At 43.2% G+C, this 13,902-nt stretch overlaps 2 protein-coding genes across 4 annotated transcripts in view; one reads left to right on the plus strand and one right to left on the minus strand.

The window, feature by feature from the left end:
* Positions 1 to 1,533: 1,533 nt before the first annotated feature.
* LOC311040057 (GPI-anchor transamidase-like) lies at positions 1,534 to 2,781 on the plus strand (the record flags this gene model as incomplete). Its single annotated transcript, XM_084050130.1, has 1 exon — positions 1,534 to 2,781. The coding sequence occupies one exon, from the start codon at positions 1,534 to 1,536 to the stop codon at positions 2,779 to 2,781; it is 1,248 nt and encodes a 415-aa protein (XP_083906256.1).
* A 7,491-nt stretch (positions 2,782 to 10,272) lies between these two features.
* tbc1d22a (TBC1 domain family, member 22a) overlaps positions 10,273 to 13,902 on the minus strand; it is a 197,461-nt gene continuing 193,831 nt past the window's right edge. For 2 of the 3 annotated variants that reach the window (XM_084050060.1, XM_084050061.1), the window contains exon 14: positions 10,273 to 11,854. In XM_084050060.1, coding sequence (XP_083906186.1) covers positions 11,726 to 11,854 — 129 coding nt within the window. In that variant the 3' untranslated portion in view covers positions 10,273 to 11,725. The remainder of the gene's footprint in view (positions 11,855 to 13,902) is intronic. The other variant, XR_014600235.1, reaches the window with a different exon arrangement.

A 13,902-nucleotide genomic window follows, 5' to 3' on the forward strand; every position in this document is an offset into this window, starting at 1 on the left:
TAAAGCCCCTGGAACAAAATATTTTGAGATGGCGGTCTGTGGCCAAATACATATCATTTTGGTGGTCCTTGACGTGAAAAAGTTTGAGAACCACTGACATAGAAACATACGTTTTTCAGAAAACTGTTGGGATTTAGAAAACATTTCTAGAATCGGCTTCAGGTCTCAATGCGTTAAATGTTCCTTTCACAGGCTGTCTCGGAGCCCAAACCTTGGCAGCCATGGAGGGGTTGTCTTGGTGAAGTTTTGAACGCCCAATTATTTTCTGCCTTTTTCTCTTCAGGGTGCGTTTTGAAGTAAAAGTTGCGTCGGCGCAGATGTCAGGCAGAGCAAAAAAGGGGAAGAAGACAACACGATGGAAAAAATGGAAGGAGGAGGCTGAAGAGGTGTTTTGGAAGGAAGGATGCTTTTACAAAGCGTTCATAGGCTGGTGGAAGAGGGTTAGAGAGCAGGGATGTTGTAATGAAATCAGTCTGTATAGGAGACGAAATTGCATTACATACAATGACACGTTTTTCTTCTTCTTTTTTTGCCTTTGATCAGTGCGTGGTGGAAAAAGTACTCAGATATTTTACTTAAGTAAAAGTATCAATACTGCAATTTAACAGAAATACTCTGTTACAAGTAAAAGAAGAAGGTCATCATCAGTGACCGAAACGTTTTGCTTCGTCTTTAAATACATCGTTGCTCCTGTACCGTGCAGTTCAGCAGTGTGCAGGCATGTTTTTTATTGTGGTTGTTAAACCTTTTTAAAATCTTTTAAAATAATATATATTTTTTAAATGATGTAGGCAACGAAAAAAAAAGGATATTAACTCTCAACCCATAAAAACTTGGTCCGCGACCCAAAGATGGGCCCCCGACCCATGATCCCTGTTTGGGAAACGATGCAATAGGCTATGACTGCCTTCTCCACATTTTGCGGGCCCTGGGTAGGCAAACACTGCACTGCTCTGCCCTCAGAGGAGCGCACCTTTCTAATTGCCAGACCCAAGGGGTCGGCCTATATGAGGCTTTGTCGGTCGGTCTGTCCCTCTTCTCCTGTCCTGTCCCTCTTTTCCTCTGCACACACGTCATGCGAAGTCCGGCCATTCAGATTTCAACCACTAGGGGTCTGGCAGTACCAGATCTCCTGGTTCCCTTGTTTTATCATGCAAGTCATGGGGGCTCGTCCGGGACTAAGACCGTGCCCAAATTTGGTGATGACTGACATCATCATCGTGATGTCATTGATATGAAATAAATGGTGTATGTGCCACTAATGCAGCACCACTAGTCACTGGGTACTAACTATTATGTTTATATCCGTTTGCAGATACCTGGTGCAGTAGCCATTTCAGAGTACTTGGTCAAGCATGTAAGGTATGACATGATGCACTATATATTATATAACCTTTATGTAACCAGTAAGAAATACATTGAGACAAAGTCTCTTTTACAACAACTCTAATAACATGATAAGAGTTTGAGGAACTCCATGTATGGGCAAAAGGTGACCCACGTGTCACGATCAGTATGGCTAGGTACTGCATTATGAAACTACTCACTTTAATGACCTTATTCTCCGCCTACTTGGTAGTATGGGGCAATAACACTGAGGTTAGAGCTGGACAGTCCTTCAGCAGTGGTCACACTAACAACTGGGCAGTGCTGGTGTCCACATCCAGATTCTGGTACAACTATCGCCATGCGGCCAACACCCTGTCTGTGTACAGAACCGTCAAGAGACTGGGCATCCCAGACAGTCACATAATACTGATGTTGACCGACGACATGGCCTGTAACCATAGAAACCCCAGGCCCGCCACGGTGTTCAGCGACAGGAACGCGGGGCTGAACGAGTACGGAGACGACGTGGAGGTGGATTATCGTGGATTCGAGGTGACGGTGGAGAACCTCCTGCGGGTTCTGACCGGCAGGACGCCGCCGAGCACGCCGCGCTCCAAACGCCTTCTCTCCGACGGCCACAGCAACGTCCTCGTGTATCTCACCGGACACGGCGGCGACGGTTTCATGCAGTTCCAGGACTCGGAGATGAGCAACCTCGAGCTGGCCGACGCCTTCCAGCAGATGTGGCAGAAACGGCGCTACAACGAGCTGCTCTTGATCGTCGACACCTGCCAAGCGGCCTCCATGTACGAGAAGCTGTATTCTCCTAACGTCATGGCCCTGACCAGCAGCCTGGTCGGAGAGAGCTCTCTGGCTCACCAGTCAGACCTGGAGATAGGCGTCTCCCTGATGGACCGCTACACCTTTCATCTGCTGCGCTTCCTGGAAGGCATCCACCCCTCCGCCAGCAACGCCAGCATGAACGACCTGTTCAAGGTGTGCCCGAAGAGTCAGTGCGTGTCCACTCCGAGCCACCGTACCGACCTCTTCCTGAGGGACCCGGGGAGCGTCCTCGTCACCGACTTCTTTGGCGGCGTCCTCCGCAAAGTGGAGCTCACCGTGGAAACCGTTGACCTGACCGATCTCAAAGAGCGGCCGATGGAGGAGAAGCCTGTGCGTGGGGATTTGCCGAGGGACGGTCGGTCCTACGTGGACCAGCTCCCGGTGTCTGAGATCGTGCGTCGGGAACCCAAGCAGAAGGACTGGCGCCCTCCGGATGGCTTCGTCCTGGGCCTTTGGAGCCTCGTCCTCCTCGTCTTCCTTGCGACATATGGCGTTGAACGCCTCAAACGCATCTTCCTGAAGACCGAGCAAGCCACTCTCATCCGTCCAATGAACCAGGAGACCAGAATCTGCTCCAGTTACTCAAAGGAACGTCAGAGTGAGGAATGAAAAACGATTCCCCCCCTCCAAGGATTCCTCACTTAACAACAGCTGCAACCCACGACTTACATCTAGGCCAGGGGTCTTCAACAGGGGGTCCGGGACCCCGAGGGGGTCCTCAGAGTTACTACAGGCGGTCCGCCAAATCTTTGTGTGATCTGATTTTTTTTCTTTTTTTACCTTAACCACTTGAACTCTAGCATCCCTTTTCTGAGGAGAACTTTGGCCAAAAATAGCAGATCTACAAGCTCACAGCGCCTCGCAGCGCGAGGCGCTGTGAGCTTGTAGATCGGCTATTTTTTGGCAAAGAGGTGTTTGGTGTAGAGGGGAAAAAGAGCAGACCAAGTAAACAAAAAAAAAGTTGAATCTGAAGCACAATTTTATACAATATAGAGTAGGGGGTCTCTGCTTCATCTCTCTCTCAGCTAGGGGGTCCTTGGCCTGAAAACATTGAAGACCCCTGATCTAGGCAACCACACTTTGCGATTTCTCAAACGTGTCAGTGAGTGAAGGAGTGGAGGAGGATCAGTGGTTTCATCTACCTTGAAGCCAATCCAGACCCTGACATAGTGAGAATGGAAAAAGATAGTCGTAGTCTGGGAACTTATTTCCCTTCTTCCACGTATTTGTGTTGGTCGGTATGTTTCATAAAATGTTTGAGAATTAGTTATTTGGTTTGGCACAGTGATGGTGTGTGTGTGTGTGTGTGTGTGTGTGTGTGTGTGTGTGTGAAAAACTACCGGACACATTGGAAAGAAGCAACACAAAAAGCAGAGTAGAATCTGTCCCTAAACAGAGAATACGCAGTGGCAGAATACCTGAGTCAGCCTCTAATGCTAAAATGATATCAAAACAAACGATGCTGATCAAATAATAATGCCTTTGCTATTTTATCTTTTACTCTGGTCTATTGCATTAATCTTCCTATCCAGAGATGCGTCAACCTGTCAAAACTGACCACGATATTATAAGCAATAGAATCATGTTCTTTCTCATGTTTCACTCCAGAGGAGGACCTGTAGATACTGCATGCATGGGTGACATGCTGGGCAGGTGCACAGCGGGGTGGCACAGTTTAACCCTTCAAGACCGGGAACGCATCTGTGTAACCACTTATACCAACATTTTATACTTTGGCCATTAAAAAATAGCAGATCTACAAGCTCATAGCGCTTGTAGAGTGATCTGAAATTTTGTTTTAATCGTGACAATTTGTGCAAATCTTTGAATATATATATATATATATATATATATATTTTAAAAGCGAACATCTTTTACTCAAATCTTTGCTTCTGGGGGGTCCCTGGAACAACATTTTGGGTGGTCCTTGACATAAAACTGTTAGGATTTAGACAACATTTGTAGAATCCCCCAGAAGCAAAGATTTGAGTTACAAATGTTCGCTTTAAAAGATATATGAACAAAGATTTGAACACATTTTCAAGATTTTTCAAAAATATCAGATATACAAGCTCATATCGCGGCACTCGGTGCCGCGATATGAGCTTGTAGATCTGCTATTTTTCAATAGCCCAAAGAAATATAAAAATCACACCCAGTGTGAAGTGGGCGGTGTGGTCACAGTGGTCATCACAGTCGAAATTAATATTACTAAGCCAAGCTTAGTAATATTTCTGAAGTGTGTGGTGATATTTATAGTTATTCATTTCATCATGCGTCTTGCTAGCTAATCACAGTACTGGGTTAAGGGTGTGAATAGAGGTGTACAATGGTTGGTCCACAATGGGTGATTCACTTAAAAAAAAACATAAATGTGTTTTTTTGCATAGTCCTATTTATAGGGCTATGCACATGTGTCATGTGTTTTACTAGCCAATCACAGCGCTGAATAGTCAGCCAATAAAGTCAGCCAATCACAGTGCAGCTAGTGGTCATCACAGTGATGGAAGCTCACTTAAAGAAAAGTATAGACTTGCATTGAATGTGTAGGGGTTAGGGGTGTACAATGGTGCAGCGAATGTCGATGTCCAAACCTCACATATAGGGGCGGTTGCACCGACCAAAAATGACACACAGATGTGTTCCCGGTCTTAATGGGTTAATGTGCCACAGCTCTGGCAGAAGCAGCTCTTGGTAGCTGCTTGGGCCAGGTGGCGGGCCATGCCATGCCATGCCAGGCCACGTCAACACAACGCCAACATTAACCTCCTCACAGTCTCCCATCAGGTGACAGGTACAGTAGTCTAGCTTGGCAGCGGCAGATGTAGCCGTGCAGATGCACACAGAACAGAACCAGGCACTGTTCTGAACCGACAGCCAGTGACAAAAAGGCCACAAAATAACACATTATGTGCTGTATGTGGGGAAGAAAACAGATGCAGATTTAGCTATTTCTGAAAAGGTTCGCCTATAATAATAATGACATGCCCAAAATAGGGACACGCCAGGTTCAAAGAGGTCCATTCAAATTCTAATCGTGTGGATCTCAGGATCTCAGCATGCTTGGCTCCAATGCGGATGTCAGACTTCACGACATCAGCCGTATACTGTATGTCACAGTGGTTCTCAATCGTTTTTTTTCAAATGGAACCAAAATGGTCCACTTGGTGTTCTACTCTCAGAGTTACAGACCTGTAGTTGTCTAATTTGGACACCCCTTAAGCGTGGGTCTTCAGCGGGGGGTCCGGGACCCCTAGGGCGTCCTCTGAGTTACTGCAGGGTGTGTCACAACACCCGATCACACAAATCTTTGTGTGATCGGAACTTCATTCATTTATTTATTTACATTAACCACTTGAACCCTAGCATGCCTATTCTTGGGGAAACATTCCCTGAAAATAGCAGATCTAGCGAAGAGGTTTGGTGTAGGGGAAAAAAAAAGAGCAGACCAAGTACAAAACCAAAGGTCATGAAGGCTTGAGTGGTAACATGTCTGAAGATACACATGAATCCAACATATACAAACAAAAACATACATTTACACACTGATAAAAGTGCTGTCTGTGAAATGTATTAAAGGTTTAATCTGCAACATCTCATACAATACAGTCAGTAACATGGTCAGTATCATGTCGGTATCATCAGTATCATGTCAGTATCATGTCAGCATCGTGGTCAGTATCATGTCGGTATCATCAGTATCATGTCAGCATCGTGGTCAGTATCATGTCGGTATCATCAGTATCATGTCAGCATCGTGGTCAGTGTCATGTCGGTATCATGGTCATGACAAAGAATTGATTTCAAAATACTACTGTTGGTCTATAAAGCTCTGAATGGTTTAGGGCTAAATTACAAATACTTGTGCAATATCATGAACCATCCAGATCTCTCAGGTCAAAGGTCTGCTTTCTGTCACCAAAACCATAAATAAACGTGGGGAAGCAGCATTTAGTTTTTATGCACCACATACAGTATCTGGAACGAATTCCCAGAGAACTGCTGGTCTGCTGCCACTCTTATCTCTTTTAAAACACAACTAAAGACCTTTCTATTTGCCACTACCTTTGATTCTTTTATACATCTGATGTCAAGAGGTCCGCCCGCCGGCCGGTCGGTCCGCCCTCCCATCAGCCAATTTGAATATACAGCAGGATAAGATTGAATGAAAGTAACATTATTGCTGACTTCCTTTTAACCCATTGAGACCTGAAGCCGATTCTACATGTCTCCTAAATCTCAACAGTTTTCTGAAAAACGTATGTTTCTATATCAGTGGTGCTCAAACTTTTTCATGTCAAGGACCCCCAAAATGATATGTATTTGGCCGCGGACCCCCATCAAAATATTTTGTTCCAGGGACCCCCCAGAATCAACGATTTGAGTTAAAAATGTTCGCTTTAAAAATATATATATTCAAAGATGTGCACACATTTTCACGATTTTTCAAAAATAGCAGATCTACAAGCTCGTAGCGCGGCACTCGGTGCCGCGCTACGAGCTTGTAGATCTGCTATTTTTGAATAGCCCAAAGGGTAAAAAATAATGCTTTTTAGCTCAAATCTAAAAATGACACAGTTCCAGGTCTTAATGGGTTAATTATCCTTGTTAGATCATAATTCACTTTGCTCATCGTTTGCTAACAGTCTGGCTCTCTATCATTTGTCGCGGCTCACAAGCCGGGTCGTAGCCGAGGTCAAACAGGAGTTCTATAGAGAACACAGTAATGGTGTGAGTCGGTCTGGATGGATGAGTGAAGGCTGAGGAACCTCCTGTATAACTGTAGCACCTGCTTGAAGAGCACAACAGAGAGAGAGAGAGAGAGAACAGAAATACACAGAAGAGATACTGTACACAAGGAATGGAAAATTACTGGAGCAAGTTCAAAGTTATCTGTGCAGGAAGAGAAAAACAAACCAAGAAAGGAAACCTGGTTGAAAGCTATACTGTATATAATGACAATTATCCACGTAGTATACATACTATGTACATGTAGTATAATACTATCCATACTGCATACCATGTAGTATGCATACAACATAGTATAGTATGCATACTATGATCCATGACAGGTTGTAACAGAGTAAAACACCAGACTATAGACCAGGGGTTCTCAAACTTTTTTTATACCACGACCCCATTTTATGGGGTTATACTACTATGTTTATAGTGCATGTAAAACTGATAATGGGCTGGTTGGTTTAAAACCGGACTCAAGAGCCGCTTGTGAGGCTTAAGGCTGGCTTGTAAGGCCAGCAAGTCGTGCTTGTATCGATGCTTGTTACTCTGGACAGAGTTCAGATTGCTTGGAGTGTCGCTGAGGACACTCGAATACATACAGTACGTACAAGTTCACAAACGTGAGATCTGCTATTTTCAAAAAGTAGTTTCTGAACTGTCCACAGCCCTCTGAGAACTGGTACCATCTTATAATGAGCATCAGAGAGGACCAATTATATGAAGGTAGGTTGAAGATGGTCGATGTGACCCTTTAAGTGCTTCATAAACACACATAGATAAAACACAGTAAAATGACGCCAATATGAGTTGTGCTGAAAATACAAACAGGTGACACTGGGTTCAAACCCGTCAGATCATATATAGGATTTATTTACATTTTTTCTTTCTATTTACAGATCTTTGTTTCTTCAAAATTTGCTCTGTACAGATCTTTTTTAATCGGAGAGGGAAGTACTCCGGTCGCCCACACACTCTAGTACAGTTAGATGTTTTGTTTTGTTTTCTGAGCATTTAGAGGCAGGTGTCAAGGGGAGTGACAAAAAAAACAAAGATAGCAGTTTGGTTTCTCAAGAACATAAATGAATGTGTGTGAAAAACTAAACAAAAACGCTCAAACGAAAAACCCTGACTGGAAAAAAAAAGGGGGGGGGGCGCTCAAGAAAAAAAAGTGTAAACCAGGCATTTCGAAAAAAGTGACTGCATGATTTGCCTCTTGGGGATGGTGCCAAAAACAAACCATTTTTGAGGGTGTGTGCCTTGAAGCTCCGGCTAGCTAGCGCCAAGGTTATCTTTGCCACAGTAACGTGTGTGTGTGTGTGTGTGTGTGTGATATGCTATCAGTCTCGTAGCGGAGTTCACTTCAGTCCACGACACTGGAGAAGAAAGCAAAATGCACTCATAAAAAAGACAGATAAAGATGAAAAAACAACTGATGTAGAGTATGTTCTCTGTCATCCACACTAGTTAACTACTTATGCCATACTTTGTCGTAGGACACATATCCACAAGCTCACAACTTGTCGCGACGCAACGCATTGTGAACTTGTGGATCTTTTCAAATTCAGAAAAATCGTTTCATCATTATTTTGGAAGATTTGCCCAAAATAGGGAAGCTAGGGTTTAAGGGTTAAACCCATTAAGACCTGGAACGCATCTGTGTCATTTTTTGATTTGAGCTAAAAGGCATTATTTTACACTTTACTTTTTTTTTTATCTTGAAAATGTGTGCAAATCTTTGAATATCTTGTTTTAAAGCCAACATTTTTAACTCAAATCCTTGCTTCTGGGGGGTCCCTGGAACAACATATTTTGAGATTGGGGTCCGCGGCCAAATACATATCATTTTGGGGGTCCTTGACATGAAAAAGATTGAGAACCACTGATATAGAAAACTATGTTTTTTCAGAATACTGTTGGGATTTAGAAGACATTTGTAGAATCGGCTTCAGGTCTTAATGTGGTTTAAAGTGTAAAGAAGCTAGCCGGCCTGTGCTCTTTGGCCGTGACGTCAATCCGTCTTTGTGGGGACTCCATCACTTTTTGGGGTAGAACATGTTACACCTTGTTTTCCCCAAAGCATACTTCTGATACTGAATGAGATGGAAAACTGTTTTTCATCTCACCATACCCTACAGTACCTCATGTTTATGAGTGAAACATTATAATCTGAGTGGAATCTAGAAAACAAAAACAGAATCAGTTTGGGAAAAGTGCGAGAAAGAAAGCTTCAGAATCCTAATGCAATGAACCGCAAAAAACAACACGATTCACGAGCTTCAGGACGTACTGTCATAAGAGTTCAAGTTTAAGTAATTTAAGTAATTTAAGGGTCGGGGATTCACTGTCAATGACATAAACACACACACGCTCTCTCCCCCTCTCAGACCCACACACACACACACACACACACACACACGCGCTCTCTCCCTCTCTCAGACCCACACACACACACACACACACACACACGCACACACACGCACACACACACACGCACACACACACATCTGTGTTTCTTGACCTTTTCTGGACCAGTGCCAACTTGAACATCTTGAAAGCGTTCGCGGCAGCCCACCCATCTGACCGCTTAACTGTGGTCAAGTGGTCAGTTGGGTGGGGGGCCGCGTTCATTTTCAGATTTCAGAGTCTTCAGAGTTCAGTTCATTTTTAATGACCATTCAATCCATTGTGTTCCGGTCTGGATCAATGGAACAATGGTAGCATTACTTTAAGAGCTCTTATTTATTAGTATCACTTTTTAATATTAACCCATTCAATCCGGGAACTCATCTGTGTCACTTTATATTCCTTTCTTTATAAATATATTTTTATATATATATAATAATTGGCCCATGTAAAGTATGTTATGTGGGCCAATTATGTGGGGGCCCACTTGAAATATCTTCACGGCCCCACCAGTGGCCCCCGGCCCATAGGCTGAGAACCACTGATATAAATCATCGTTATCAGACACACCTCTCATCATGTAAACAGGAAACCCCATCCAAAATAAAAAAAACAGGACAAAAGACAAATATTTGGCAAAAATAGCCAATCAACAAGCTCACAACGCGATATATGTGTGTGTGTGTGTGTGTGTGTGTGTATACACACACACACACACACACACACACACACACACACACACACACACACACACACACACACAGATATATATATATGAACATATATATATCCCATTAAGACCTGAGGCGATTCTTAAAAATATTTTCTAAATCCTAACAGTTTTTTGAAAAAAATCTCAATTTTTTTTTTTTCAAAAATAGCAGATCTACAAGCTCATAGCGCGGCACCGAGTGCCGCGCTATGAGATTGTAGATCTGCTATTTTTGAATAGCCAAATAAATCTAATGTGACACAGATGCGTTCCAGGTCTTAATGGGATATATGAACATATATATTCTTGTAGTTTGAAACAACAGAAACGTACGTTTCCTTGTTCTACCGTAGGTGCAGGAGCGAGCTAAAGAGAGAGAGAGAGAACACGGGAAAAAAAAGGAACGGAGAAGACACGAATGACAGACAGACAGAAATTAAGGCAAAAAAAAAAAAAACGGGCAAGTTTGGATTGATACCCCGACAAGAAGCGCTTGATCTCCGCAGTGAGAGTAAGTTAGTTCACGATCACACGGGGGATTAATTGTAAGTAATTCATGACTCAAGAGTGCGTGCAAATTGGTTACACTCTGAGTTATACAGAGAGATAAGGAGTCTCTACCGCGTGAGGAATGTTCAATTTAAAAAACTCTTTTATCTCGTGTACAGAACTGTCCAAACCTATCTTTGTTTACCTTCATGGTTTTCAGGCACCGGGGTGAGTGAGTGAGTGACACATTTGATTTGAAAAAAAGAACAAAACTAAACTAAAAACCCCCCCCCCCCCCCCCCCCCAAAAAACAACTTATTTTCCGATCTGGATAACACGGTCGTCTTCTCTGCAAAGGCCCAGAGGGTTTCCTCGTCAGTCGTGGCCCCCCATTCTGAGACCCCGGCTTCATTGAGGCTCGACCGCCATCTGTTTTTTTTTCCCGGCTATACGGACACAACAGGGTTTTTTTTTTCGCGGTTCCTATAGCCTCCACTTTGTATGGGGGGGGGGGGGGGGGGGGGGACCTTAGGAGTGTGTGTACGGCGCAGTTTTCAGTTCCCAGACGGGGGGAGTGTTAAGACGACTAATCGGACGCGCTTCCTGCGTCGATTATTCACAGTCATTGGTTGGTTGAAAAAGCTAAAAAAAAAAAACATAGCTGGGAACGGCCGACACTTAAAGGACGACTTCACCACTTTTCAAAATATCTTCATATAATAGGTCCTCACTAATGCTCATGATAAAAATATAAAAAAATGTCCTACTTGGTCTGTGTCTCATAGGAGGGCTGTGGACAGTCCAGAAACCTGTCTACCAGTGACATCATCGTTAGGCAGGATTTTTTTTCCCCAAAAAAGATTACAATTTTTGTATTCAGATTTTTATTAAGGCGAGAACAATGGCTTCTATCATTGCATTGCAACTTTCCAGGAATACAAAGCCTGCAGTTTCTATTAGCTTGGATTCCCCATCGATGATGTCACTGGTAGACGGGTTTCTGAACTGTCTACAGCCCTCCTCTGAGACACAGACTGATTAGGAAAAAATGGTACCATTTTATCATGAGCCTTAGTGAGGACCTATTATATGAAGATATGTTGAAAAGTGGTGAAGTCGTCCTTTAAGGGTACGGGTGACGGGGGGGGGGGGACACGCCTCTATGGTGGGGGTGGTGGGGGAGGGGTAACGTAGAGAAACCAAGGCTCATCATCTCTTGTAGTGGTTGGGTGCGTCGGCGAAGGCGAACTTCAACCTGTAGGCCTCGGCCAGGAGCACGCTCACCTCCTCGTTGCCCCAGTGCATGGTGGGAAGGTTCTGCAAGAGGATCATCAGGCCCTGCGGAGGAAGACGAAGGCGAACAAAAAACAGCAGAAGAAGAAAATGAAAATCAACACCAACATTTGTTTGTGTGAGTTTAACCCATTGAGACCTGAAGCCGATATTCTACATGTCTCCTAAATCTCAACAGTTTTCTGAAAAACCTATGTTTCTATATCAGTGGTGCTCAATCTTTTTCATGTCAAGGACCCCCAAAATGATATGTATTTGGCCGCGGACCCCCATCAACATATTTTGTTCCAGGGACCCCCCCAGAAGCAAAGATTTGAGTTGAAAATGTTCGCTTTAAAAATATGTATATTCAAAGATTTGCACACAGTTTAACGATTTTTCAAAAATAGCAGATCTACAAGCTCGTAGCGCGGCACTCGGTGCCGCGCTATGAGCTTGTAGATCTGCTATTTTTGAATAGCCAAAGTGTAAAATAATGCTTTTTAGCTCAAATCTAAAAATGACACAGTTCCATGTCTTAATGGGTTAACACATGATTCAGTCAGGAGATCCTCCTCCTGTAAGCAAGTAGTGACCAGTAGCGCTGTCACCTGTTTATTCAAAGGTGACTGTTTATTTGTTTATTTGTTTATTTAAACGGATCCCCATTAGCTGACGCCTTAACGTCAGCTAGTCTTCCTGGGGTCCAAGACATTAAAATACATTAACAAAAACATTCATATCACAGTGTATTACAAAGAAATACTAAAAACAACAAAATCTAAATAATACATCACAAAAGTCAATAATCACATAAAAAGAGATACCGACAGGGATACAACATATTTAAAAAGTAGCACTATCAATCTGGTATGTAAGAATTAAGCAATATTACACGAGAGGGTGTGCTTTACCGTCATTATTGGCACGCCAGTGATGCGGTCAGGAACGAGGCGCAGCCGAGTTCCGCCAGCATCACTGAAGTGCCAATAATGTAAGGTAAAGAACACCCTCGAGTGTAATATTACGATTATACAACAGTTACCAACAAAACACATCCAAATGTATTCATATTGTGGGGCAATTCATAATAAAAATGTTTCGCTATTATGTTTCCCTGTAAAGAGAAGAGTTTATTTGACTGAGACAAAATAGTCCCTGTAGCAGCGATCTGAGGCACTCAGAGCGCACAACACAGCTGAGGCACAACACAGCTGATTCCAGTAGGCTATATGCTCTGTCGTACGAAGGTATCGCACAGCGAAAATAGCCGATCTACAAGCTCACAACGCGTCGCGTTGTGAACTTGTAGATCGGTTTCGCGTTCTCCTTCTCATCCTCTTCTAACCATTGATCAACCGTAAGTCCACCAAATAAATCAAAATTAACAACATAGTCCATTTTGCGTAGCTGTTTGTTCTCCGGTGGCGGCGGTGGGTCAGGATACTCTCTGTTTGTTTTTATACCGTGGGGGACAGCGTGACGTCACAGCACAGCTGTGCCATATATGGTCTAAGCAGGCGCGGAGTGATTTATTAATGTGATTCGGCCCGTGCTATGATGCTGGTTTGAAGCACGGCTAGAAAGCTATTTCAACCAATCAGATTGCTTGGTCGGAACTACCTGTTGTATAATAGATGTTATTGTATGTTTTGAGTATACATTATATGAATCCGAAGTTTCCTTTTAAAACTTGCTTTTTCTCTGGTGTTTCTTATCTCACTTGGAAGACTATTCCAAAGTACAATTACCCTATAAAATGCAGCTCTCTTCATGGAATTGGAGTTTGGTAGAGGTAAAGTTATCTGTCCATCACACGCTCCACGAGTGGAGTATGTGTGAATCTCTGAGCAGCAAGTTATATTGTTATAAAAACATTTTGGAGTCTGGGTATTAATGACTATGAAAATATGTGAGTAAACTAGCAGAAAGTCTTTCTTTGACGCTTGGCCAAGCAAGACGTTCATGCATATATTTCACACTTGTTCTGTAAGAACAACCCAGAACTAGTCTGGCAGCCTTATTTTGTGCAACTTGTAATTTTTGAAGCATACCATTAAATGCAGATGACCATACTACTGAGCAGTAATCTAAATGACATAAAACCAGTGAGC

Source organism: Gymnoscopelus microlampas (genome assembly GCF_963454915.1).
Source record: "Gymnoscopelus microlampas genome assembly, chromosome: 23".
Taxonomy (NCBI): Eukaryota; Metazoa; Chordata; class Actinopteri; order Myctophiformes; family Myctophidae; genus Gymnoscopelus; species Gymnoscopelus microlampas.